The sequence below is a fragment of the Penicillium cinerascens genome (genome assembly GCF_028974065.1).
Source record: "Penicillium cinerascens strain IBT 15544 chromosome Unknown contig_16_segment0_segment0, whole genome shotgun sequence".
NCBI lineage: Eukaryota > Fungi > Ascomycota > Eurotiomycetes > Eurotiales > Aspergillaceae > Penicillium > Penicillium cinerascens.
In genome coordinates this window covers 1594847-1621593 of record NW_026695286.1, presented here as the reverse complement: position 1 = coordinate 1621593, position 26747 = coordinate 1594847, and the positions used below count along the sequence as shown (strand labels likewise).

Genomic DNA, 26747 nt, shown 5'->3' with positions numbered 1-26747 from the left:
TCAATGTACAGTGAATCAAAGTGGAGAATACAAAAGGGAAAAGGGACGGAGCCTCCTTCACCCGGTGATCACTCGTCGCGATACTCCGACATCCCGCGCTCGCTTTTCGCTGAAGTTGTGCAGACGTTCGCCGATTAGGTATACGTCATCCCGGATGCTGATGCGCCAGATCGCCACCCGTCGATGAACTAGGTGGACGGTCCACGCGGCCAACACGACCAAAAGCGTAGCTGGGTATGTATAGCGATAGACCAAGGACTGCGCCTCACTTTGCGTATAGAAGACGGTCCATCTTAACACCCCTCCCAATGCCAAGGGCACCGCGACCGCCAAGGCGGTGAGGAGCGAGAAGGGGAGCACCAGAGCTCGAGTCGCAAGGTTGACGTTAGGCCGCAGCCAGCTGTCTCGGAAGATGCCGTTGAGAACGGCGGCGGCCCAGGACTGGGGGTGCCACAGAGTCAACTTGATCGCCATCTGCACGTAAAGGACCCCCAGCGTCCAGTCTTGGACGACGTGGACCACATGGGACTGGTCATCTCCCATCAAGGTGTGTATCGGGATGAGAATGTATAGCTCGGTCATCAGTGCGAAAAGCGTCGGGAGCAATACAACCAATACACCTGACATGTACAGAAGGCGGCTCGCATTGAGCACCAGATCAAGACCAATCTGGCCCAGCTCTCGTGGGGATCGCAGATAAGTGGCCGGGTTATCTTTCATCGCTAGAACTGCGCCGTGGCAGGAAAAGGCAATGTACGCCACGCTGCCAACCACACACAGTCCGCAGGAAAAGGCGTAGATGTCGTTCACCGGAACGGGGCTGGAGAAATAGAGGGCAACGATCCTCCGGCCAATGACCAGTGGAACAATGGTGATGCCTACCCCGGTAGCAGCAGCAAACAACCAAATCAGGAGAATGAAAGCGGCGATGCGAGTCCGGAAGGACGGAGGGATGTATACTTTCGTGAACATGTTGCTGGTTCGACCGTGTAGCCCATCATCGGCATCGGGACTCCCATCAACACGTTCATTGTCCGCGGTCACATCTAAGAAAACTCTCGTTCCCTTAGGGATGCGAACCTGGTCTGAAGCAGGGGCGCGAACGTATTTTCCGTCTCGCAGGAAGTATGTGTCACGTTGTTCCTTTTCTGCGGCAGCCTGTTCGTCCTCTCCAATGACGGGATGCTCCCAATCACCCTTGCTTCCGGACAGCAGACTCCACCAGGTACGTCGGACGTGATGGCCCTCTTCCTCGGGATGCCTCTCCGGGAAGAAGAAGTTGCTGAGGCGCAAGTAGTGAGCGCATTTGTGGAACCACCAGTTGTACAGATCGTGCAGGCCATCGGAGGGCTTGACAGATTGGATAGCCAGTGGCATGACGAAATTGTAGAACAGTAGATCGATGGGGAACTCGAGCATAGGGGCATTGGAAGACCAATGAATGGGTAGCACGCCATCAAATACAAAATAGAGACCCCAAACTACTCCTCCGAGGCAGAGAATTACCAAAGCACCGTACACAAGGGCGCTGAATCCTATTTTGCGAAGCTGGGTGGTGATGCTGCGCTCGAGAACATCGCGAATCGGATGGAAAGTCGGATCATCTGGGTCACGGATAAAGTCTGGGCAGAATGTTAGTATCTAACCGCATGGAAATGATCGGCTCGAACGAAATACTCACAGAGGACTCCGCTCCGCAGAATTTTCCGGCACATGGACACGAATAGAGCAAAGTGGAACATGTAGCATGTGCCGATGAACCAATGCACGAAAAGCGATGTGAGAGGAGAAGCCGTCGTAAACGCAATGCGCGAGGTCACCGTCGCATTAGAGAACAGAGGGAGCAAGGCAATGTCAAGCAGTGTACCACAGTAAAGAGGGAAAACAATCATCTCGATGCCAATGATGAGAATGACCTTCATCACTCCCCCTGCCTGGAGAAGAACCTCTGCCACAATACCCTCAACTCTTTGGCCACGATTGGCCCCAGAAAGGAGCCCGGTGATGCGAAGGTAGAGGAATCCCACCGCTGTTGCCAGAGTGTAGCCCATCAGTATGGCAACAGCTCGGTCTTTCGTATCCCAGACGGCCAAGTCATAGTCGACAGACATTGTTGGCTTGGTGGCTTCGGCGGCCCCGGCGTTTATTAACTTGGCCCCGGAACTGAAGAACGGTGTCTTGATGAAGCCGCTAAGCTGATGTTGGGCCTGTGATATGGTTTTTTGCAACGGTGATAGGTCATATTCGAAGGAAAGAGCACCGGGGAGTCCGAGGGTAATCAGGCGTATTGGGAAATCGTGCAGAATAAATTTCACTGCATCGAAGGCGAATTGGAAGACCGTTCCAATCCGTGCCTGGTGGAGCTTGAGCGCCTGATGCGATATCACTGAGAACATAGGGATGTCGGATTCGTGGAAGACAAGGAATGCCTTGACCACTTTGTTGAGGCGATTGGTACTGGCGTCGATGAGAGACAGCGAGGCACTAGTCACAGATTTGCCCCGGGGAATCCACTCAATAGCAGGGACAAAGGCGCCGAAGGGACTGAGCACGACTTTGCAAATGAAGGTCAGCCAATACATGACATAGCCTACGACGCCAATCAAGGTGTCAAGAGCAATGTCAGCAACAACTGTGACAGCAGCCATCGGCACTCCGACAATCAGCTCCAATGGGTTGGCAAGCAGTACGAGGGCGATCTTGCCCCACAAGTAGGGCAGCCAGATGCCGATGGCCACTGTAAAGGCAATCAAAAGGGCACAGAAGACGGCATTTTGCAAGAGTCCAAAGATCGGCCCTTGCATGCCAATGAGGTCCATGATTCCTTCAAAGTCATCTCCTTCGATCGCGTCCATATCGTTGGGATCCATGCCGGCCTCGGCTGCAGCTGCTGCCATCACGCCGTCGACTGGCTGCTCTTCCAGACGGGGCTGGACAGGCACAAATGGGTCTTCCAACGCCGGATCTTGGACGACGTGCGCATCGTCCTCCAACGCGGCTTCTGCAGGGTCACGCTCAGCAGGAGTTATATCTCCCCAGAACCAGTCAGCAAGTCGCTCCGTAGCTCGCTTGGGGGATTCATTGTCCTGGGTGTCCATAGGCACAGCACCGTCTCCAGAAGCTGATTCGAGGTTAGGGTGCCGCACAGAAGGCGGTTGCTCATTTTCGGGAAGTTGGGGCGCGGCGACATCATGATCCTCATTAAATGCTTGGGGAGGTTGCTGGGGATCGATAGTCTGATATTGATGAGCATGGTTCGAAGGCTCAGCTACATTTTCGTCTTGATTAGGTCCTGAAAACGCGTTGACTATCCAGCCGAGCTCTTCTTCATGGCCCTCCTCTCGAATTATTCGCAGCATCTCATCGCGGTCACCATTTGATCGAGCTAGGACATCGCGGAAAGCTAGCACGCCAGTGCGGGGCGTCTCCTCCTGGTGTTGGAAAGCTGGACCGCCGAATTCCGTCTCGGCATTTCCAGGTAAATGATCGCCGGCAAAGACATCACGATGTGCCGCTGGTCTATCAAGAACAGGAAGACCATCATCGGAGTCGGTCCAAGATGGGGCAGGCGAATGTGTGGCGGATCGAGGAGGGAGATGGTCGTCCATGTGACCATCTTCACGCTCTTCAACCGGATGGCGTAGGCGGGCATTTTCTTGCTGGAGGGCATCAATTTCCTCGTTAAGCTCGTTAACACGATTTCTATGGTCGTCAACCCGGTTGTTTGCAATAAGCTGCACTGCCGCTTCACGCTCTCCCTCGGCAATGTTGGCCATAGGCTGCTGCTGAACCACCCACTCCCGAATCAGGAAAAGAAGAATGAAGGCAATGACGACCAGAAGAGTGATCAGCTGGCCTTCCAGCATATCTATGATCATGTTGTTGATGGTTGGATAGCGTGTCAACGAGTTAAGAAACTTCACATCAGACAGCCACGATGGGTATCGGGTTTTCGTGACCCCAGTCATGCCATTTGAACTCGTTTCATTTTGTCCAGCCGATGAGAAGGCGGGGAGGAATAAATTTGGAATGATTTTTTTGATCAGAGTGAGCATCAGTGGGTCTCCGGCTGGGAAGTTGATCGCCGACGGTTGTGGCGACGGCGCACTAGTGGCAGCAGATTTCATTGCATTCGAGACCGTTGAAGTCATCGAACTCAGGACAGAACCTGACGCCGTACCATTTCCAGCCCACTGAGTAGCACCCTCCTGCACAGATTGCATAGCTTGCTGCTGAGCAGCTCCGCTAGCCGACCAGCGGCCGTCGGCGAGCCAGAACAAGGCTCTCCAGATTGCGCGCATCGACCATGGTAACCAACCCAGCCAAACAAACGCCACCAGAAGAAATCTCATCCATGTCACCAGAGTCCGGAGGCACTGAATCACCGCTTGTCTTATGAAGAGAGGCGTTGGAAGACTCTGGGGCATATTCGGGTCGTATAGCTTGGTGAAGCGGAAGGTGGTTTTGCACAGCTCACAGTGCTTCTTCTGCGAGTGGGCCAACCACTCCACCAGACAGCTCTGGTGAACGAACTTGATACTGCCGCTGCATTTGCAGGGGTAGAACAGTGGTTCCTCATCAGTAGCTTCGCCGTGACAGATCCGACAGGTGTCCGTGTCCTCGAAGCCCTTCTCCCTCTCGTCGAAAGCCGGATCGTTCATGAGGTCAGGAAAGGAGGACATGGCCCCTGGGTTACGAGAGGAGTTGAACATGTCCATAGTGTAAGGGGACGTCGAATCGACGATCGGACGTCTTTTACCAAATCCTCATCGTATGCTCCCTACTATCAACGATAAGCAAGAGAGGATAATGGCGGATGACGGGGAAAGAGGCGGAGGAAGGAGGGGCTGTGGGATCATTGCAAGTTAGATCAGGCAATTGTTGGTTCAAGGGCACACCTACCTAGGTAAGATGGTTGCTACTCCAAATCGCCAAGTCGCGAATCTCCAAGTGGCGGGCAACTACTTCCTTAACTTTCTACCTGAGCTGCTGCGCTTTCCCGCTTGCTGAGTCATTGTATCCCCGTTACCATGCTTACCGTATTTACACGCCAGGCAACCCACACCGACATCGTAACGGTGTATTGCACGGTTCTGCCACCAGGTGCCACTGATGACCTCACTGATCTCCTAGGACCAAACAATCCTTTTTCTATAAACCAGGTACCCAAGGTTCCTGAAGTATCCTTTCATTGTCTTTGGGTATTTGAAGAACTCAAAACACCACACTCGTCACCGTCTACCTCGGAAGCACACCTTGCGCTCTGACCGCGGCCCGTCGCAGCCCGTGAATATTTGCTAGCGCCAAGGCCGAACGCGATCATTCCGTCTGCGTCTTGCTTTCTGGAGCTCCTATCTCAACCGTACACAGCTCAGCAGCCGATTTCCGACACCCGATGAAGTAATAGCTTCCAAGTCTATCAAGTCCAATCTCACGTGAAACCACGGGTCTGGTGTGGCTTGGATTTAGTCTCAGAAGTCTTTCAACGTCGGTCTCGTCCGCCAACCGGCAGCCATGGCGGCTCCCATGAGCACCCAGAATGGCCACGTACAGGAATCTGTGAGGAAGTCAAATGGAAGGAATGAAACAGGGAAAGTCCAGAGGAAAAGTACTTTTCGGTGGACAGTAGGGCTGGTTCTACGGTAAGGATGGGCCTATCTTGAAATAATCATCCGGCGCATCCCAAGCTAATCCCTGATCTCCTTAGGTTGTGTATCTGGTATACGTTTCTCATGCCGTTCTTCCGGTGTCCTTCGCGCATCGCGGATTTGAATGATCAATCTCCTCGGGTCTGCAAACCGTACCTACTTGCTCGATCGCACCTGGAGCCCTATGTCACTCCCTATTACGATACGTACGCTGCGCCCTACGTTGACCAAGCCCGTCCCTACGTGGAAGTCGTCAACCAGCAAGTCTATATCCCCGCCTCGAAGATCGCCAAGTCGGGATACGAGAAATACGGCGCGCCTGCATGGCAACAAGCTGAGGCATATGGCGCCGCGCAATGGAAAGTTCAAGTGACTCCGCGTCTGGAGGCGGCTCAAGGCCAAGCGCATCAACTTTACATGGCCCAGGTTGATCCGTATGTGCAGCAGACCATGGCGGTGGTATCTCCCTACTACCAAATGGCCAGCAGTGCTGCGCAGACGGCCTATTGGGATCATTTTGTGCCTTTCTACACCCGGTCTCAACCCTTTATTGGCAAGACATACACCACAGGCCAGGATATTTTGGCGACCCACGTTATGCCCGGCGCCCGCTATACCTGGTCGTCCGTGGTTTATTTCGCCAACAGTTCGCTGTGGCCGCAGATCACTGGCCTCTACTCGGAGCAGGTTGAACCCCAACTTGTGAAGATTGGACAGCGCCTCGCTAGCTACAGGGAAGGAAAGCGCTTGCGCGCCGTTGTTGAGGACATGGATAAGTATGCTCAACCGCCTTCCTCCCTGACGAAATATTTCTTACTGACCTTAACCTAATAGCACCCCGTCTGAAGAATCCACTTCCTCAACCGTGCCCAGCACCAAAATCGAACCCCTGACTTCGACTGCTACCACCGCGTTTACGACCGAAACACCTTCTGCAAAGCCCACTCTGTCTGCCGAGGAAGAAGCAAAGCAAGCTCGCGACCGAGTTGACTCGGATCTTGAGAGATGGCAAGTCAAATTCGCAGCCGCCGCCGACAAGGGAATCGAAGATCTCGAGAAACGCATCGAGGAAATTGTGACTGCTCTTATCACAGGCAGTGCCAATAGCCATGGTCAAAGCCTTTCTACTGCGCTTCAAGCCGTCGCTTCCGAAAAGCTCTCCGTCATCAAGCAGCATATCAACGATCTCGCGCAGTCCCTGCCAGAGGAAGATTCCCCGGACGAAGAGAAAGCTGCTAGTGAACAACTTGTCAGCGAAATCCGGAACTCTGCCATTGCGGTCAGAGATCGTGCTCATACCCTTCGCGAATGGGCCATCTCGTTTGATGACGAACTCGTTCGCCGAGTAGGCGCCGCTGTAAACTCAACCCTCGACGTTCTGGATAACATCCGCGACCTGGGCTTGCAAGAAATCGGCATGCGCTGGGCGTGGATGGATGGTGTCACTTACAAGGACTGGGCGCGATACCACGCACTCAAGGCACAGCTCGAGGACTGGCGCAATGAAATCCGCAAGGTCGGCTTGAACCACAAGTCGGTTGCGGAGGCTGAAGCCGTGGTAAGCGAGCTCTTGGGTAGTGGTATGGAGGTTGCGGAAGACACTGCCAAGGAGCTTATTAGATTGAAGGATGTCGGAACCTGGAAGTTTGCTGCTCGTGAAGTAAGCGACAATTTCGATACCCGAACTGAAGCTCCTCCCCCGCGGCCCAAGCCTGCAGTTGAAGCTGAGGAGTCGGAAGAGAATTCCGACGCCGAACAAGATGAAATTGTTGGCACTGCCTCAGAGACCCATGGAGAGGACGGCGTTACAGACGAAGAACCGGCATTAACCGAACACGATGCCGAGACGGACTCTGCGCCAAGTTCATCGATTACTGGTACCGCTGCTGAGGAGGAAGATGACGACGAGTCTATCCTGAGTGATGAGGCTCAGGAGAGTCATCATACCTCGTGGCCCGCATTTGGCGTTGCTGCTGCGGATGCCAACTCGCAGCAGGCACCCATCCTAGATGAAGATGAGCAAGACCTGTTTGACAAAGTGGGAAGCAAGGCTGAAGATGCTTACGCAGAAGCAAGCTCTGCTTTTGCCGACTCGACAGCCCAAGCTAAAATCCTATATGACATTGCGAAATCTCAGCTTGTGGGCCAGATGTCCCAATCTAGTGTTCCTGTCCATGCCCAGGTTCTCTCTTCCATTGAATCTGCCTACTCTGGAGCTGTGAAGTATGCAACTGAAGAGTTTGAGTCGCGAATTGACGCTGTTCGGGCTACGCCCACTCCCGTCGGTCCCTTGGCCCAAATTTCTTCTGTTGCGTCGTCCAGGTTGAGTGAAGGGCTCAGTCTTGCGTCTCAGCAGCTGGCCCAGGTCAAGGGGACTGCACCTGCGACCAGCTCGGCCGCGCTTCAGCCTTTTGTTCTCGATGCCCAACGCCGCTACTACGAGGCAGTTGGCCTCGCTCACGATCACTACACTGCCTTTGTCTCCACGGCATCCGAGGCAGTGTATGGTACTCCGACGCCCACCCCGCCCCCTCGCAGCTTCCAGGACCTTGTCCAAGAAGCTGGATCTCAATATGAGCATGCTTCATCCTTGGCCTCCGCCAGTCTTGCTGCAGTTGTTGCCTCGGCAAGCTCGGCGATCTCCGCAGCGGACGATGGCAGGTCGCAAAGCATCATCGACGACGCTTCTTCGAGATACAGTGCTGCCCTCTCTGCCGCCTCTGCCTCCCTCTCTCTGGTATCGGCATCTGCTAGCTCCGCTATCTATGGTACCACCCCTGGTCCTTTGGAGTCCCTTTCCAGCCAGGCATCTGAGAATTGGGAAAGCCTCGTTTCCAAAGCTAGCGAGCAGGTCTACGGCACTCCCGTGCCGTATCTGCAGCAGGTGGCTGATAACCAGCTTTCGCAGTTCGCGGCAGTTCAGAATGTTGTTTCTGAGCTTCTGGTCGGCAAGCAGCCCTCGTTTACGGAGAGCGTTATGAGCAAGCTTCGTGTCGCTTATGAGACCCCATACCCTGCTGAAGCTCTGTCGTCTGCCTCTAGCTATGTCAACGAGGCTTACGAGACAGCTTCATCGGCTGCTAACGAGGCTTACGAGACAGCTTCATCGGCTGCTAACGCATATGCTAGCAATATTCCCAGCGTGGAGGATGTCATGCAACACGCCAATGACCAACTGCATTCTGCCGTAATGGCCGCAAGCATTGGAATCTACGGCACCCCCAAGGGTCCTTATGAGAAAGCGACAGATGCTGCAGCTGGCGCCTACTCTAGCGCGTCTGCACAGGTCAGCGGCGCCGTGTACGGGAATGAGCCTGCGTATGTCGACGTTGCCAAGGACGCTATTGCAGACATCCAATCCAAGGCCAGCGCAGCTATTTACGGCGAGGAGTCCGGTGCTGTCGAGAGTGCCACCAGCCGTCTTGCCGCTGCCGTCGAGAGCGCCCAGGCTCAATTGGCCGACCTCGCCTCCAGCATGAGCAGTGTTGCCTATGAGGCAGCTGAGACCGCTGCCTCCCACATGGACCATGCGACAAGCAGCGTCAAGTCTGCGGCCTCTTCAGCAAAGGATGAGCTTTGAACACACTCGAGTTTCATCTTTGACATTTCGGGCTAGTATCAGTAATTCTCAATTCCTTTGCACTACACTGCCTTTTTTCAGAAATACGCCGCCTCGAGATTGGGGTTTTTTTTGCCAGCGGTATGTGATGCTCCGTCTGTCGATGCATAATTCCCCATATAGTTTGTCATGACGACAACATGTTCACGACCTGCAAGATGCACATTGATATTTGTTTATGTTTCTTTCGGCTTTCCATTTGTCTTGATGTGCCGTAATTTTTTGAGAAGCCTTTAGGGAAGGTAGCGTTGTATCTTCAGTACATAATGAAATGCTTTGCTATGAGTATATCAAGGCTGGATTTAGATGCGAATGTAGTCCTCGAATGAAAGGTAACCCAGTTCCTCCCACAATCTACATAGGTACACCATTCCAGCAAAAGCAGTCAAATATTCACATATATCATTCAGAAACTATTTGGTAAGGTTGTATTTGCATGAAGTTAATACAGAATGCTTGGGACAAAAGTGAGAACATGGATCAATGCCAAAAACAATACCATGTAGTATCAATCCGTACAAATTCCGCAGCCCGCAGCCCTGCAGGCTTAACGAGTTCTATACTTGGGCCGGTCACCCCGCTTCTCCTTCTTTTGTTGTGTCTTGCTCTTAGGGGCATCATAGTCTTCCCCTTCGCCGCCACCACCCATGCCAGCGAATCCCTTCTTCACTCCCATAATTGTAGTATATGCCAGGTAGATTGAGTACAGAGGAACCACGGCCCAGAGCCACCAAGCGCGGTCATTGAAGATGCACACAGCAGCGATGCAGCCCTGGGTCCAGTACAGCACATCCCACATGTACTCAGTCAGACCAGTGGCATTGAGATCCTCACCGGCAGAGCGAAGGGAGCCATCTTCGTTATAGCGCGGACGGCCAACTTTGTCCAGATAGAATTCAATGACGAGAGTCGGGACACCGAGGAGAATGTAACGTTTCAGTGAGCCAGGGCGCTGGAACATGAAGTGGAGGAAGAGGAAGAGAATGTGCAGCGCGGCAGAGATGAGGTGAGTGCGGTTGAGAACCGCCGTATTGCGGCTAGCCAAGGATTTGGCTGCTTTCTGAATTCATGTTAGATAACCTTTGCAAAGAAGCTCCGTTTAAGCTAACCTGGGCCATGGTGACGAGGGACTGAATTGAGAGTCTCACGAGTTAGCCGTTGGCCTGAAACTGCGATATGCTAGGAAAGCAATTGAGACTGGCTTTGACACCTCAAGCGCAGCACTTTTGAACAAAGATGAACACGCTTGAACTGGTGTTCGTGATGACCACCGATTGTTGCCCGCCACAACCTTCACCGCCCGGCAGAATCCGCACGCAGTGGGCGAATGCAACCAAAATAAGGCGCGAGCTACACGCAACAACTCGATTTCGGCGAACCCTCACCTTTTCTTTAGATCCAGCACGATGACCGTGGCACAGTAAGAGTCTGACTCGCCGCAGATCACGTACTCTGCTGGGCAACCCTGGGCATCTTTTCGTGCTTACCGTTTCCGGCCGCTCACATTCCCGTGCTGGCACCGTGGGCGTAACGATCGAGATCGGAAAGAAGAGTCTCTCTGCCCTGAGAATCGACATTGTGACAGGACAGGCAGATAGAACGGCCTTTCACTGCTGGCGTTGATGGCCCTCGTCGCCTTGGTACCTGCATCGTCGCGTCACCTCTCCGCGTTTCGGAAGGTGCTTTGCGATCGGAGTTAGGTGCGCACCGGCTCTCAAAGAACAGATTTCCCCTCCATTTTCAATCCTCCCTTCTCGTATTCTTTGCCAGCGCGTGTCCTGCCATCATGGCTTTGTCAACCGGGCACGTCGCCAGCCAGTTGCGGCACCTCGTCTACTACCACCTTGACAACAACCTCATTCGCAACGCGATGTTCCTCGCCGGACGCCTTCACGCCTACGAACCTCGCTCTTTTGAAGCGCAATACCTACTTTCACTATGCCACTTGCATAATGGCGAGGTAAAAGCCGCTTTTGAACATAGTCAGAGTTCCGGCTCTCGAGGTCTACATCTGGGCTGCGCTTACGTCTATGCTCAAGCATGCTTGGACCTCGGAAAACATTTGGATGGCATAACCGCACTGGAGCGCAGCAAAGGATTATGGGCAACCAAGAACAACTGGAACAAACACAGTGAAACACAGAGACAGCATCTGCCAGATGCAGCGGCAATATATTCCTTGCAAGGAAAGCTCTGGCACGCGCACAAAGACCTCAACAAAGCAGTCGATTGCTACGTGGACTCCTTGAAACTCAATCCATTCATGTGGGATGCGTTTCTGGGCCTGTGTGCGACGGGTACGTCTTTTGATCTCGAAGTGAAGCCATGTAATGGAGGAAGCTAATTTGTGAGCAGGTGTCAATATCCGAGTCCCTAATATCTACCAGCTCAGTCCCGAGCTCCTTGCCATAATTTCCTCAACTTCCGAAGACAACGACATCGCGTCCGATCGTCTCACGCCTACAGAAAGCGCATTCCCTGTACAGACTAGTCACGCTGCGCCTGATCCCTTTATGGTCTCTGCCTCACGCGGTGATTCCGATGCAACATATGGAAGCTCCGCGCTGTGGGAGAAACTTAATGGAAGCTCGGTCAGTGTTGCATCCGTGGCAGCACCAGTGATTCACGAGGGCATGGAAACACCCCAAAGTAGCGGATCAGAGGAGTTCCGCATCGCAAATGGGGTAACCGACCCGGAATCCGCATGGGACCCACCGTTGGCTCCGGCCAGGAAGAATCGTACAATGCAAACGATGAGCTTGGATCACACGGGCCAGCCTCCTCCGAAGATGCGCCCCACGGGCATTCGACCGCGAACAAAGACAAGGACAGACCTAGAGGAGTCACATATGGGGCCGGCAGATCGAGAACCTCCGCCTGCACCACGGATCGGCGATCGCAAACGCACTGTTTCTGGTCAGGTTGCTCATCCTCTTCCTCCTCAACCGACGGAACCAGGTGCTCCTCAACGCCGCAGTGTCAGGCTCTTCAACCAAATCAAACCCACTACTAGCAAGCTTTCAAATTCTACCTTGATTGGCAGGGATGGCCGCGAGGTGAAGAAAGTGAGAAGCATGCACCATAAAGGGCGCCCTACCACATCGACTGTTGGGCGTGTGGTGAGTGGCAACCGAAAGCCTATGGAATCATCCGATCATGATGGCAAAGAACACCGGGCGACATCTGTACCACCCACTTTTGCAGCTCCGCCATTGCCTAAGAATGCCGAAAAAACCAAGGAAATGGAGGCATTGAGTTGGCTATTGGGGCTTTTCACGAAATTAGCGTCTGGATATTGTGCCTTGAGCCGTTACAAGTGCCCCGATGCTATCCAACATTTTAATTCACTCTCACAAGGTCAACGGGAAACCCCTTGGGTCCTCGCTCAGCTTGGCCGCGCCCACTTTGAACAAGCCATGTATACGGAGGCTGCCAAATACTTCTCTCGGGTCCAAAGCTTGGCACCTTCCCGGCTTGAAGACATGGAGATCTATTCGACTGTTCTCTGGCATCTGAAGAGCGACGTGGAGCTTGCTTATTTGGCTCATCAGTTGCTGGAAGCTGACCGGCTATCACCTCAGGCATGGTGTGCAATTGGAAACTCATTCTCTCATCAACGGGATCATGATCAAGCTCTGAAATGTTTCAAACGTGCAACGATGCTGGACCCCGAATTCGCCTATGCTTTCACCCTCCAAGGCCACGAGTATGTGGCCAATGAAGAATACGACAAGGCCCTTGACGCCTACCGCCACGGAATCACAGCCGACAACCGACACTACAATGCATGGTACGGACTGGGGACGGTGTACGATAAGATGGGCAAGCTTGACTTTGCCGAGCAGCACTTCCGGAACGCGGCAACCATCAACCCAACCAATGCGGTTCTCATCTGCTGCATTGGTTTGGTCTTGGAGAAGATGGACAACCCCAAGAACGCCTTGGTTCACTACGAGCGTGCCTGCTCCTTGGCACCGCATTCGGTATTGGCGCGGTTCCGCAAAGCCCGCGTACTCATGAAGATGCAGGAATTCAAGTTTGCATTAGCGGAATTGAAGGTCCTCAAGGACATGGCGCCCGATGAGGCGAACGTGCATTATCTCCTGGGCAAACTGTACAAAATGCTCCACGACAAGGCCAATGCGATCAAGCATTTCACCACGGCCTTGAACTTGGATCCGAAGGTGCCTCCTTTCCCTCCCAGCTTTTGGCTTCTGGCTTTTCAACTAACTTGCGTTTCAGGCTGCACAGTTCATTAAAGATGCGATGGAGTCGTTGGATGACGATGAAATGGAGGACGAAGACATGGCGTAGACCTCACGGCCTTTTCTCTTCTTTGGGGTCGCGTCTTACGAACTCGGCGTTCCGGACCTTTTTCTGCACAGCATCAGTGGGGAGTTTTTTTCCAGGTCTAGACATCTGGCATCAGGGATGGTGTTTTGTACATTAGTGAGGGTTGGGCATCATGAGATGAACCGATGATGGCATAAGCATAATCCACTATTATTGATAATCCGATCAGCAGGTACCTGGGCCCCCAGGTATTGCCTAGGTGCAAGGGCGGTCGTAACCCGCTCTGTAAGTCGAAACTGTACCCCTCTATAAATCCGGTCTCATAGGCATGTTTTGCCGTAAAAGTTTCGCACCGACCACCTACTTCAAAGCCCTATAATTGTCTAGAAACCACTCCCTGCAAAATAGATAAAAGACATTTCCTGATCACCCAAATACAATTATACCCCGCAACTCGAAAGCACTTTCATGCAAACAAGAACGTGATGCCATCAGATGCCCGGGTCAGCTGGCGGTGAGTCGGCGCGGGCAAAAAAAAGCAGCTTCACATCCGCAGAACCGCAACATGGCTTTCGCTCCTTGAGATTTGCTCTTCTCATCTTTCGTGCATTACGGGCCGTGGCCGCTTCATTCTGGTGTTATCAGGTAGGAAACCATCATGACCGTCATGCCCTTGCTCGCCGCTGACCACATAGTCCCAACAGTTCTGTTCGTGATCCCGCCATGTCGATCAGTTCCTACATCCTGTCGGGCATCAGCTCGTTCGTGGTGGTGACCCTGTCGCTCTTCGCTCTTGGCCAGAAAATGCCCCGCGCTGCCTTTGTCGCTCGTTGTCTCGCCTCCTATGGCTCTCTGCTCCTGTGCGCGACCTACGGTGTGATCGCCTCCATCATCCTCCGCCTCGTCGGCTACGGCCGTGTCTCCCAATGGGCCACCGCCCGCAGTTTCAAGTGGGTGATGCGTATCACCACCGGCGTCAAGTTCGACATCGTCGAGGGCGAGGAGCACCTCACTACCCGGCCGGCTGTCTTTATTGGTAACCACCAGACCGAGCTTGATGTGCTCATGCTGGGCGAGATCTTCCCGCCTTACTGCAGTGTCACGGCTAAGAAGTCGCTGCGCAACATTCCCTTCCTGGGCTGGTTCATGGCTCTTTCCCGAACTGTATTCATCGACCGTGCAAATCGCGAGACTGCCCTGAAGGCCTTCGACGGCGCCGTGAATGAGATGAAGACTCACCGCCAGAGCGTGTTCATTTTCCCCGAGGGCACGCGGAGTTACTCCGATGAGCCTATGCTGCTGCCTTTCAAGAAGGGTGCTTTCCACTTGGCTGTTAAGGCTGGTGTGCCGATCGTGCCTATCGTGGTTGAGAACTACTCTCATGTCATGTCGCCTCGCAACATGCGGTTCAATGCTGGCTCCATCAAGATCAAAGGTGAGTCCTCATGAAACCCACGGTAGTCATTCACAGCTAATCGCACATATGTAGTCCTGGCTCCCATTGAGACTAAGGACTTGACTTCCGCAGATGTGGACAGCCTCACTCAGTCTACGCGCGAATCAATGCTCAAGAACCTCATGGCCATGGCCCACACAGAGGAGACCAAGGTAGAGAAGTCCCACGCTAACGGCAAATCAACCGCTGTTCAAATCTAAGCGTTGGAAGACGGCCGCAAACAGTCAACCAATACCCCCGACTATGGAGCCCGGAAACTCCGTTGTTCACACCCGGAACAACGACTGATCACGCTCCCTTGAATCCACCTACTCCAATGAGGGGAGCAGCCCGCCTTCTATTTTGTTGCTGTATATCCCCCATTCGCCTTTTCGGTACATACCTTTCATCGCCACAGAGCCACGAATAGATGAAGAACCCATGTCTTGTTCCTGGAAAATTGTTTCCTTGACAACGTTTGACTTGGACCTTGATTGGACTGTTTTTTTGGATTTGTTGTTAGATGAGCTACGGCTTTGCTTTTATCAGCCCTTTTCTGTGGGAACCCCCATTTTTGCCCTGAACCTTACGTCCTTAAACTTCCCTTTCCTTTCCAGTCTTGAATGTATATATTCTTAGCACGAAGAGGCCTCACGACCTGATTATTGTTATTGCATTGCTGCGCGTTTATCATGAACTGTTAATAGAAAAGAAATTCGTTCAAGATGTCTTTCTTTGCTGTTGATATGCTGCTTTGATCAGCAATTTGATTCGCCCCAGATGTTCTGTAACTTGGGCTTATATTTGAACTTACAGCAAGGGAGATCATGCAGAACCCAAAATTTGTTCAGAAGGACTAAGTTTCTAACAAAGTCTCGCTATGCATAGTCGTCTCTCCAATAGTCATGCCCACGGACTCCTATCCCAAGCACTTAGGACAAATGCAGTGATAATAAAAAAATAAAACGCCAAGCTCGAGATCAAAACAATCCCTAACGTCTTTCCTCAACACATGATAGAATATTTGCGCCCTCGGTCGGGTGAGAACAGTGGCCTTCAGCACAGGCCCGGACATCGAGATCAATATCGACCTCCTGCATCGGTAGCCAGGGGTCATTGAGGGCACCCGGCAGGTTCCAAGGGTCCATATCACCAATAAGCCTCTTGGCACTGAGTGGGATCCGGTAGCAATCAAGTCCACCTCCGGGTAATCGGACATATATATCGTCTCCAAGGCGAGACGGCTCTCCAGCCTGGGCAACGTGAGGAACCACGCCAACCGTGCATCCGCTCCCTGCAGTTGCAACAATATAGTCTGACTCAAAAGCAACCAACTCTATCCGCACATCATCGAGTACTTCACCAGACTTGGAAATGACGACACCGGTATACGGCAGCCCCCAGTTTTTCGGCGATTGTGGGATCTTTCGGTCCGATGTGGTATATGGCTTGGATGTAGGAAGTGGGTCGATAGGGTCAGGAGGAATCACATTCGTGAATTCCAACTCGCGTAACCAAAGTGCTAAGAGAGCTTCACCGGTCATTTTGACGTATGCTTCTTTGAGAGCCCAGTACGAGTAGAAGAGGCGAAGACCGAAGCGGACCACGTCGTCTTGGCGTTGGATTGAGAAGTTCTGGGCGTATCCCAGTTGCTGAGCTTGGGCGAGAACCAACTGAGGTTTTTTCATGGTATCAAGCTCACGGGTGGAGAAAACTTCACTGAAAATCTCGACATGTTCTATTAGAGCCGTGTAAGTTGTGATTGGTTTGCGCTCGTTGACACATGTTATGTCGATGCCGACTTGGGGTCGTAGCGCTGAGATGTTCGCGGCAGCTAGCTTTGAAAGCTGTCTGTCATCTGGTTCCACGGTTCCAGCGAGGATTGTGAGTGATGCTTGATGGCTGACGTTGAACTCGACTTTTGTCAGTGTGGTGGAGTTGAAGCATGGGCGGCGCTGGGGTGGATCGGTGCGGCCGAGGACAATGCTCTTCCAGGGTATACCGTAAACATGGTGGATATAAAGGTATTTCAGGAGGTGTGAGGCCAGAGACATTTGCTTGTCTGCAGTGTGGTAGAATCGCTTTACGGCCTCTTGTTCGTGAGGACGCAACGTTTCCAGTAGCGGGAGATCCAAGCCCTTGGTGTTCCATTCGCGAGTATCAATGTACCAGCGCGCTAGTGTTGGAAGCTTTTGCAATGTACTATCCACATTCTGCCCTTTCGGTTCATTTTGCAGGATATCTTCAAGGTTGATCTCGTTGAGCGCCATTTCGGTAGATGGTTGCTTAGTATCCCAGATATATGATGAGAGGGCTCTACCCAGGGATGCGTGGGTAGGTGGGGCTGCCCGAGACAACGAGGGATAATAAACGAAGTTTTTCAGCAAGCGCGTATCATGGATCTCGTCTTTTTATACAGTTGGGTTCTTGATGCCCCGCGACGATCTGACCAGCGCTCAGGAACACCGACGGGCCAATCAGACCAGTCACGTGGAGATAAGAAGATTCCCCGCGGAAAGTTTGCATCACGTGCACGAAGAGTCACATCGAAAGAGGCAATGGGATATCAAATTTCTACTCTTTCAACCTACAGACATGACGCTCACAGTTGGAGTTCTCGCCTTGCAGGGCGCATTCTTCGAGCACATTCAATTGCTGAAGAAGGCTGCTGAGCAGAACCGCCCCACAGAATGGGAGTTCATTGAGGTCCGAACGCCACAAGAACTGGCCAAGTGCGATGGACTTGTTCTGCCCGGTGGCGAAAGCACCACTATGTCTTTGGTGGCAGCCAGATCGAATCTCTTGGAGCCTCTGAGGGACTTTGTCAAGTAAGGACTCGTTGTACTGAGCGTGGAAGTGGTCAAGTCTAATGTGGCAAATGTATAGGGTGCATCGCAAGCCAGTTTGGGGCACATGTGCAGGTCTGATCCTGCTTGCCGAGTCTGCCAACAAGACCAAGAAAGGTGGTCAAGAGCTTATTGGTGGACTGGATGTTCGAGTCAACCGCAACCACTTCGGCCGGCAGACAGAGAGCTTCCAGGGTCCATTGGAGTTGCCGTTCTTGGGCCAAGATGCTCCGCCATTCCCCGCAGTCTTCATTCGGGCACCGATTGTGGAACGCATCTTGCCGCATCAAGAGGGCATTCAAACCGGCGAAGTTCAGCAGGACGAGACTGTCGTTGCGCCTTCCCGGCGGGCCAAAGATTCGGTGGCCGAAGCCGCCATGGCTGATCATGTTGAGGTGCTGGCCACCTTGTCAGGACCGGCAGCCCGCTGTGCCACACAGGGGCGTGATATCAACCCAGACCAAGAGGTGGGCGACGTGGTGGCCGTGCGACAGGGCAATGTCTTCGGAACCAGCTTCCACCCAGAGCTGACGGGAGATGCCAGAATTCATGCATGGTGGCTGCACCAGGTGCAAAAGGCAGTGAATAAGAGAAACAAACTAGCGCACTAGAGCATATAGAGGAGACTCAAAAGACACATGTAAATAGGGTATCGGGTGAATAGAATTTCCAGCTTTTTCTAAAACATTACGCCTTTGGGAATAGCGCCATTTTCCAGTAACAACAATCGCCATTGTTTCGTTAAAAAAAGATCACCTACCGTCCGGCACCGTACTCATCCTCTTCCCGTTGACGCTGTTCGTCGTATGCACGGCCATAACCACCGCGGCCGGGGTCGTATTCTTCACGGTACTCGTCACGAACTTGTCCTCCAGATTTGCCACGTCTGTATTCTATGTCAGCCCAAATCCTTGTCATAAGAATACCCTCAGGTATCTGTGGCATTCCGTAAAAAGGACATACCCATATTGACGGCCCTCCTCAAATCCGGGGTCCAGGTCAGCTCGAATAATGCGCTCGTCCAGCTTGGTACCTCCGACGTATTTCAGGCAGTCCAGAGCATCCTGGTGGGTGTAGTATTCAACAAAGCAGAAGCCGCAGGGGGTCTTGTTGAACCGATCGAGGCCCATGACTAGGCGCTTGATTTCGCCGCACCTGGATGTCGGGTCAGCAATGGCAGAAATTGTGACAGTTCGGCGAGACTCACTTTGAAAAGAGCTCGTGGATCTGTTCCTCGGTAGTGTAGAAAGACCTGTGGATATTTAGTGCCGTTATCCCGGTTGCCGGTTTGCGGGCAGAACGTACAGGTTGCCCACGTAGAGTGTCGTAGCACCACGCAACTTGTCCACGGGGTCTTCTTCTCTTCCTCTGTCATCGTCGCGGTCGTTATATCTGCGTCGCTTATTCTGCGCGTGTCCGTTAGCGCCCGTCTTCAAATGTTGCGCAGACCCGTAGAGTCTGCAAGGTGCAAGCGCCTACCTTGCCAACATAGTAGGCACTGGGACGATCCAGCCGATCGACTGTGTTAACTGAGAGCAAGCTCATTGTGAATCACAATGCCAGCGAAGAAGGTGAGTGGGAGGAAAAGAAGTCGTGGTTGGAGAGGGAAAAGGCGGACAAGGAGCTCGGAGCTCTCCCAAAAGATCTTGGCGCAAGAATTCCACGCATCAACAACTTCCGCTTTGCCCGCGTTTTCTTGGGCGAGGACGGTTTGAGTCTTGTCGCACTCCCTCCTTTATTGTGGTTCTCGTTCATCGGCATTTATCGACATTTTCAATGCCCAAGGTCAACAGTTATGCGCCGGCTTGGCTGTGCCGGCCCTCGCCAGGTGCCAGCCTCTTCACGAGCACTTCGGTCAAAAGCCCTGCGCAGGACTTGCAGAGCCGAACAAATGTTTCCGGGGCCAGCGGACCGACACGAACGATCGCGAAGAGGGGCCACGAAGTGTTCGCCGTCGTTGATAATGAAATTCGCTGGTCGAACCTCGCGCGGCTGAAGGATCAATGGGAACAACAAGGCAAACAGAAAAAGGCATCCGCTGGACAATCTAAGGCGAAGGCAGATGGCTCGGAAATTCCATCTTACCGGGTAAGTGATACGCCGAGTCTGATCGGAGGATCCCATTTAAAATGCGAAATCGACTCTGGCTAACAGTGCGCAGGTCCTGGCTGTACCCGTCTACGGTCTGATCAAGCAGATCCTCCCCTCGCCGAACGGCGCCTTTCTTGCAATTGTCACCGAGCACACCGTCCACATCTCTGTCCTCCCGGATTCTTCGCATCTCTCATCTACCGATAATGCTCCGATTCGCTTGAAGACGTATCAACTCGGCCCTACCACCCATGTTATTCCGGAAGCACCGGTGGTCTCGGCCCTATGGCACCCGTTGGGTCTGCATACCAACCTCAGTGGCTGCATAGTTACTGTCACGGCAGATTCTGCGGTGCGTGTGTGGGAGTTGGACCGAAACAACCACTGGTCGTTTGATCAGCCTACGCTGGCTGTGGATCTCAAGAAGCTCATCGATGGAACGTCATCCGATCAGGATTTCACGCCCTCTAAATTTAGTAACAACAAGGGCTTTTCTGCCGACATTATCGATATGGAGGCCAGCTCGGCTTGCTTTGCGGGGAATGGGGACGAACGAGAGGACGCGTGGGCACCGATGACTCTCTGGGTGGCAATGAGACCAGGCGATCTCTATGCCCTTTGCCCTCTTCTGCCGTCCAAGTGGCAGGCTCCTTCGACCACAATTCCCTCTCTCTCCGCCGCCAACGGACCCAAACTAGCCGCACTTAGAGATGGCGCTGAGAACCAAGAGGAGCAGCTGGCGGCATGTCGGCAGCAGTTTGAATGGTTGCGTGAAATTGACAACCAGGTGTCTCTGGAACCATCATCTGAGTCTGGCGTGATAGAGGGAGCGGATGTCTATACTCGCCCAGCCAATCCAAGCGCCATTCCGCGCTTGCAAGGGCCGTTCCGCTTTGATTACGGTGAGGCAGTAGATGATCTGGATCTTTGTGACATCCTGGTAATCGCTGCCAGACTGGACGTCGAGGACCTAATGGAAGGTGAAGAGGAACAACTGGCTGTGGAAGTGAGCGAACAAGACAAGCTCTCGGCCACCGTTATCTGCCTTTCCAGCACAAATGGCCGCGTTCACGTCTGCCTGGAGCTCGATGGCGTTGAAGGCCAGTGGTTGCCCAAGACCGCAAAGAATTCGACCTTCCAAACCCCTTGGTCGGAGCCATCTGACATGATCTTGGTTGAATCGCTGGACACCCTCAAATCAAGCGAAGTTACCTCGACTACCTGGCCCACTTTCACCAAGGATGTCCTTTCACGGTACTCCTTCTTCGTCACAACCGCAAGCAATGTGGTATCTTTCTCCATGTCTTCCTGGGCGCAAAGGCTCGAGGCCGAGTTGCAAACAGAAGACACATCTGGCTCTGAATTCCGCCTCGGGGTCATTTGCGGTGGAGACATTATTAAAAGACAGCGGATACTTCAAGTCTCGGAAGCGGATGTCACTTCTCAGAATGAGCACCTGGCCGCATCCCTGCTCTTTTACGATTTTGATCTTGGCTATCTACTCATCACCTATCACCCCTCGAATCCATACGCGGCCATTATGGATGCCCCAGAGGAGTCCTTCTCTGCGGCAATGGAATTGTATGAACACAAGCTCCCGGCACCTGGTTCCCCTATTGTGCCTCCCCGCCGAGCTCCGTATCAAGTTCCCGCCGTTCTATACGCGAACTCCCCATTGGATTCGTTCGTCGAGAAGCACGTTCCTCACCGCCAGCGACACACTCTCAAGGAAAATGTTCGCATGTCTCCAGCAACTCTGGACCTGGTCACCACCGCCCACCGAGTACTTTCCGCCCACACCAACGCCCTCGAGCGAGCCGCCTCGGATCTGTTCCGGCGATGCGAGCGTTTGCAGGGTGAGATGAAAGACCAGCTCAAACAGCTTTCGGACGTTGCAGAGCGTATCAAGGGTGTAACGAGCGAGATTGACGAAGACGGCAATCGCAAGGAGGCAGTCCGAGACAGCAACGCCCTCGACAAGAGGCTGCAGGCAGCAAGAGACAGACAGGATCAACTTGTGCAACGGTACGACGCTTTGCGCAAGAAGGTTTTGAACTCTGGTGGCCGTCCCCTCAGTGAAAAGGAGAAGTCATGGGTCGCAGAAGTCAACACCCTCTCCGAGTCATTTGATGATGGGCATTCGAAGGAGGACGAGGAGGAAAACCAGCGGATTTCGCAGCGTTTGGGCATGGTAAGAATCAACCTCTTTAGTCTTGACTGTAGTATTCGCTCGTCTTACATGTCACACAGGCCAAACGCCTTGCCCTCGATCTGATGGCCGAAACAAAGTCCATTACATCCAAGATGCCTTCTCCCAGCCAACCAGGAAGCCCTGCTTCACCTGTTGGCTCTCAACCCAAGGTGCCCCAACGGTTGCAACGCGCCAAGATCGCCGATGCGATGAAAATGGTTGAACGGGAGTGAGTTTGCCTCTACTTTCACATTTTTTGACATAGCTAACTGGTCCAACTAGGTCTGCTGTCATTGACGCCATTACGTCTCGCCTGGAGCGACTGAACACCAGTTTGTGAACGGTGATCTGAATCAACGTTTCTTCATCTCATGACCCGCAACACGAGACGATGCCAGGCAAATGTACATGGACATTCCGACGTTATGATGCTCAAGTTACTAGGATAGCATAAGATACTTAAACGATTTCTCAAGTTTCCAAGTGATTCTACTATTCTAATGTACCCATTGTTCCTTTCTTCCCGATCTCATTCTTCTATAATCTGCCTCAAATCAGCCCACGCTCGATATAAATCAAATTCCTCGTCGAACTTCTTCGGACAGTATCCAGATCGGGTCCAACCCATTCCCATTTCCCGTAAATACCTAGAATCCAATCCCTATAAACTCGCGATCCACTGGATCACATGCTCTCGCCAGGCCATCGAAGTACTCATTCATCACTTCGTCTTCGGTGTTATAGTGTCTGACAAGACACCAATTTGGCACGGGGATACCTGGTCGGCAAGCAACTGGGATGCTTTCTCCATCTTTCGTGGCTGATCCTGAGCCCTTGGCTTCTTTGGCTTCTTGACCCTCTTGCCCTTCTTAATGTTTCTCCTTCTGTGCCGAGCTGGCTTCCTTCGCCACTGAACCTTGGCAAGTACATTCCGCGATGCCATATTCGACTCCTGAGTTGTGATTTGTTCTGGCTCCTCGATATCCTCCCGCATCCTCTCCTGGACCTTCTCCATCTGCATCTCTTTCAACAAGCCCTTCGGATTCGCTTGAGGTGGAGTACTTTTGAAAACCCTGCGGCCTGCGAAGAACATCTCTGATGAAGTATTGTTCTGCTTTGCGTTCCTGATGCCCTCGGTCTTCTTTGACGTGCCTAATTAAGATTTTAGCAAATGGTTTATTCAGTTTGCTCACTCTTCTATCAGTAGTCTGCGCAGGGTTGGAGGTTGGACTGGAAGATCCTGAACTTTCGGCCGGTACAGGGGACGTCTTCCGTGTAAAAGTGGCTTTGTTTTGGTCTTTCGTGGATGCAACCACAGGCGTTGTATTTTGGTGCGTAGGTGAGGCAAATTGTGACTATTGGTCTGAGTATGAATGGGGAAAAGAATTGGGAATGGGGGTTTACCTTTAAATATATGGGCTCTCTTGACCATTCTCATTCGCTATTGATCTTGTTATTTGATGTCGCATTGAAGGTGTCTTTGGGCCTTTTATATCTTTCCTGTGTTTGTCCGTAAAGCCGGATATTTCCAAGGCTTAGAAACGACTGTTTGAGGGGGTACTCTCAAGAACAAAGCACGTATGCTGAATAACAAGTCATATTTTCATTATGAATCTGGAACATCTTGTAGGTACCAGCCTTGCAAGCACAATGGATCCTGGATGCATACAGTACTTCCGAAACTCGGTGTCACTACCTACACTCTTCCATTGTTCCTCGAACCCCAATGCCACGATCTACTATAACACTTGGAGAGTAGTCCTGGAATAGCAATATTCCTGTATCATCGCCGATACAGGTTTTATCAAGTCCGAAGTAGTAGCCCAAACGAGCAACATTTTCGGAAAGACACAAAGAAGCCAAAATTGCCCGGACTGGATCCGCTATCCGCTGCTGCTAGTATTATAAGAGTTATGGATATGCAGCTGAAATTTCTTTGAAACTGACAAACATTTTCCGGAATATGAATGGTGCATGCAAAGAGGTACTCCTTCTTTCACAAAGCCTAGGACAGTACTCGGAGCTTCTAGACTCAGATTCTATGGTAGTTACCGCGTTGATGTTCAGTAAATAACCACAGCCTTTAGGCTTAATAATAGTGCACGACAACGTGCGGCTTATGAAGGATGTAGAGAATCTTCTTTCTCAATGCACATCGAACTCCAGTTATTGGCCGGCGAGACCGCTTAGATGGCATTTAGGAAAGAAACAGATCGCGAGCATTGTGGAACAACCAGATTCCCTCAAATCTTCACTCTCGGTCATACTGCAGTTGTGTCAGGTTAAAATGATCGAGAGCCAGATTTAGATGTCGCAGCGACCTCTAAGGAAACATACATTTAGCATGAGCAGAGGCGGCAAAAGACTGCCAGCCCGTCTTTGGTAGATTGGCATGGATATTGTATCTTGATCAGAAACGCCTCATTCATTTCCTTCGTTGGGTAACTGTACAAATGTACCGAGGCGAGACCAGCCTATCCCCTTGCGTAGATTTAGCTAGGTTCGGTGCTATGATTCATTGCGCTACTAGTGTAGTCAGTGGTCCATAAAGTCACAGGTACTAAGCACCCAATAGTATCAGAGCATATGATTTATGTTCGGTGATCAATATGCATAGTGAATGCGAATGCCGATCGCCCTCCTGTAAGGGAGATGAAACAAGAAACTAATATATATTGTCAGCCGCGAGTCTGGTAACTAACTTATCGCGGTCAGGGAGTACGATGAATAATCATATTCCACGCCGCTTCTAGGCCTGCGATTCGCCATCGTGAAATAACTCTGACTTTAGCATTTACCTAATTTTCTGAATAAATCCAACCCTTTACGTTGCTTTTTTTTAAGATCTAGGGAACCGTGCGGATGATCGATAATTGGCTTGGTCATACGCTAGTAGAATGTAAGGGTTAACTAAGGTTTTTGTGGCTTAGAGAGAAAAATGCCCCTTTCTGTGCGAGGGATTATAAAACGATTTCAACTTGCTTGGGATATTTGTCAATCCGCTTGCTTTCTCTTTTCTCTTCAATCACGACATTGCCAAAGAGTCAAAAGATGAAGATTCTTTGCAACACTCTCCTCATGCTTTGTGTCACCATGCTCGCGATGTCCAACACAGAAAGGGTGACCCGGGATACCTTGACTCCAGATTCACTGTCACTCGAAGAACTCCGTTGCTCGGGTACAAGAGGGAATGCCGATAGATGCTCTGGTAAACGCCTGGGTCCCCAGAATTCATTTCACAACTGGTAAGACATTAATTTCTTTAGGTTCTGGCAAACGTTAACTTTTCTATGTTCCTAGTAAAAACCGCGATGGAAAATGTTGTTCAAGGAACCAAGATGGGAGTGGTGGTCTAGATGTCAACAACGGCCTGGGCCGTGAAGACTGTGGATACTGCTTTACAGGCAAATGTAAAGCTTGAATAGCTCTGAATTTATGCTTACTACAAGGGTTGTCCAAAAGAAGTGAATACTGACAAACTGAGCTCTCATTCATTCATCTACAGTATCTATCGTAGTAACTGGCAGCAATGTAATTATCGCAATGTAACGGGCTAGACCCCCGGTGCTCATCATGTGTCCAATTATCAGGTTGTATCTACATCACGCTCCGTAGTTACTTTTATCTTTCAAGCATTTTGTAAACGGACAATCAATTACACACTGATCATCGAGTCTTATTTAGGCTTTCTTCGGGAAGGGGCGCGCGATTTGTCTGACCTATGCAATCCTTAAAAAATCTTGCAATCTTCCTTTGGAAACCTTGATGGACACTACCTGTGACAAGTTCGGAGGACCATTCTTGAATTGATCAATTGAAGTTTATGAAGAATGAGTTCGTGACCGATGCGACTTTGCTACGCTGAGACATTTAAAAAGAAGAAGCTGACAATTGCATGAGGACACTCTATCTCAAATATCTATGTAGTTTCGTTTTCTTCCTCCTGGGGCTCCATGAGCTTCGCAAACAGGGCATTCCTGCTTCAACATCTAGAGATGATTTGAGCTTCCAAATCTCCACTTTAGACACTGCTGATCGGTAAACCATCGTATTTTTTTTTGAAAGCATTTAGTCAGATAGTTTACCACCAAGTCTAAGAGCTTATTGTCAAGACAAGCATAGATAGACGTTAGCTACTTTCCTCAGGTGAGCCTCAGCGAATTGGATTTGCTCTCGGTTGTTATGGACGGAGTCTCTGAGGTTGGGTGATTGAACAAGGCGCCATAGGATTCCGGAAAGTGAGGCAGAAGCCCCTCATCCCCAGTGGTTGAAATGGAATGTTGCATGTGAGGCACCGAATTAGCAGCTGTATAGCTATGACAGGTAAAAACACAAGCCAAGCGTATACAATAGTCCGGTAATTTCTGTTACAAGGGCTAGAAACCGGGGGTTATATGAGCTATTCTGAACGTTGTTTAGTGCTTCTTGGCAGTAGGATTCGAGAAACAATGAAAGCGTGTAGGTGGTGACACCAGTTTCCGGAAGCACTGTAGGAAAGCAATGGTGTCTTTGTTAGAGTATCGTTACCACTATGCGTGACACAAGACATTGCGTTACGGAGCTCAAGCACAAAAGGAATATGTGAAAGAAAAGCGGAAGTATAGTAGTATGGCTCATTGTGGAC

The 26747-nt window shown here is 51.6% G+C and overlaps 10 protein-coding genes across 10 annotated transcripts; 5 read left to right on the top strand and 5 right to left on the bottom strand.

The window, feature by feature from the left end:
* Positions 1 to 57: 57 nt before the first annotated feature.
* N7498_000573 (E3 ubiquitin-protein ligase SSM4) lies at positions 58 to 4718 on the bottom strand (the record flags this gene model as incomplete). Its single annotated transcript, XM_058447636.1, has 2 exons — positions 58 to 1622; positions 1682 to 4718. The coding sequence occupies 2 exons, from the start codon at positions 4716 to 4718 to the stop codon at positions 58 to 60; spliced, it is 4602 nt and encodes a 1533-aa protein (XP_058313047.1).
* A 796-nt stretch (positions 4719 to 5514) lies between these two features.
* N7498_000572 (uncharacterized protein) lies at positions 5515 to 9228 on the top strand (the record flags this gene model as incomplete). Its single annotated transcript, XM_058447635.1, has 3 exons — positions 5515 to 5642; positions 5708 to 6424; positions 6483 to 9228. The coding sequence occupies 3 exons, from the start codon at positions 5515 to 5517 to the stop codon at positions 9226 to 9228; spliced, it is 3591 nt and encodes a 1196-aa protein (XP_058313046.1).
* Positions 9229 to 9814: 586 nt separating this feature from the next.
* N7498_000571 (SND2/TMEM208 family protein) lies at positions 9815 to 10385 on the bottom strand (the record flags this gene model as incomplete). Its single annotated transcript, XM_058447634.1, has 2 exons — positions 9815 to 10327; positions 10377 to 10385. The coding sequence occupies 2 exons, from the start codon at positions 10383 to 10385 to the stop codon at positions 9815 to 9817; spliced, it is 522 nt and encodes a 173-aa protein (XP_058313045.1).
* Positions 10386 to 10673: 288 nt separating this feature from the next.
* Positions 10674 to 10890, top strand: N7498_000570 (uncharacterized protein; the record flags this gene model as incomplete). Its single annotated transcript, XM_058447633.1, has 2 exons — positions 10674 to 10687; positions 10710 to 10890. 2 exons carry the CDS (start codon positions 10674 to 10676, stop codon positions 10888 to 10890), a joined length of 195 nt encoding a protein of 64 aa, XP_058313044.1.
* A 163-nt stretch (positions 10891 to 11053) lies between these two features.
* On the top strand, positions 11054 to 15216 carry N7498_000569 (anaphase promoting complex subunit bimA; the record flags this gene model as incomplete). The annotated part of the gene is made up of 5 exons (XM_058447632.1): positions 11054 to 11564; positions 11623 to 13451; positions 13510 to 13577; positions 14256 to 14995; positions 15050 to 15216. The coding sequence occupies 5 exons, from the start codon at positions 11054 to 11056 to the stop codon at positions 15214 to 15216; spliced, it is 3315 nt and encodes a 1104-aa protein (XP_058313043.1).
* Positions 15217 to 15987: 771 nt separating this feature from the next.
* Positions 15988 to 17265, bottom strand: N7498_000568 (4'-phosphopantetheinyl transferase family protein; the record flags this gene model as incomplete). The annotated part of the gene is made up of 1 exon (XM_058447631.1): positions 15988 to 17265. One exon carries the CDS (start codon positions 17263 to 17265, stop codon positions 15988 to 15990), a length of 1278 nt encoding a protein of 425 aa, XP_058313042.1.
* Positions 17266 to 17590: 325 nt separating this feature from the next.
* Positions 17591 to 18452, top strand: N7498_000567 (pyridoxal 5'-phosphate synthase subunit PdxT; the record flags this gene model as incomplete). The annotated part of the gene is made up of 2 exons (XM_058447630.1): positions 17591 to 17823; positions 17882 to 18452. 2 exons carry the CDS (start codon positions 17591 to 17593, stop codon positions 18450 to 18452), a joined length of 804 nt encoding a protein of 267 aa, XP_058313041.1.
* A 145-nt stretch (positions 18453 to 18597) lies between these two features.
* N7498_000566 (nuclear cap-binding protein subunit CBC2) lies at positions 18598 to 19386 on the bottom strand (the record flags this gene model as incomplete). Its single annotated transcript, XM_058447629.1, has 5 exons — positions 18598 to 18727; positions 18805 to 18996; positions 19049 to 19093; positions 19147 to 19247; positions 19321 to 19386. The coding sequence occupies 5 exons, from the start codon at positions 19384 to 19386 to the stop codon at positions 18598 to 18600; spliced, it is 534 nt and encodes a 177-aa protein (XP_058313040.1).
* A 231-nt stretch (positions 19387 to 19617) lies between these two features.
* On the top strand, positions 19618 to 22463 carry N7498_000565 (uncharacterized protein; the record flags this gene model as incomplete). Its single annotated transcript, XM_058447628.1, has 4 exons — positions 19618 to 19929; positions 20003 to 22123; positions 22183 to 22352; positions 22406 to 22463. 4 exons carry the CDS (start codon positions 19618 to 19620, stop codon positions 22461 to 22463), a joined length of 2661 nt encoding a protein of 886 aa, XP_058313039.1.
* A 381-nt stretch (positions 22464 to 22844) lies between these two features.
* On the bottom strand, positions 22845 to 23216 carry N7498_000564 (uncharacterized protein; the record flags this gene model as incomplete). Its single annotated transcript, XM_058447627.1, has 1 exon — positions 22845 to 23216. One exon carries the CDS (start codon positions 23214 to 23216, stop codon positions 22845 to 22847), a length of 372 nt encoding a protein of 123 aa, XP_058313038.1.
* Between the last annotated feature and the right edge of the window lie 3531 nt (positions 23217 to 26747).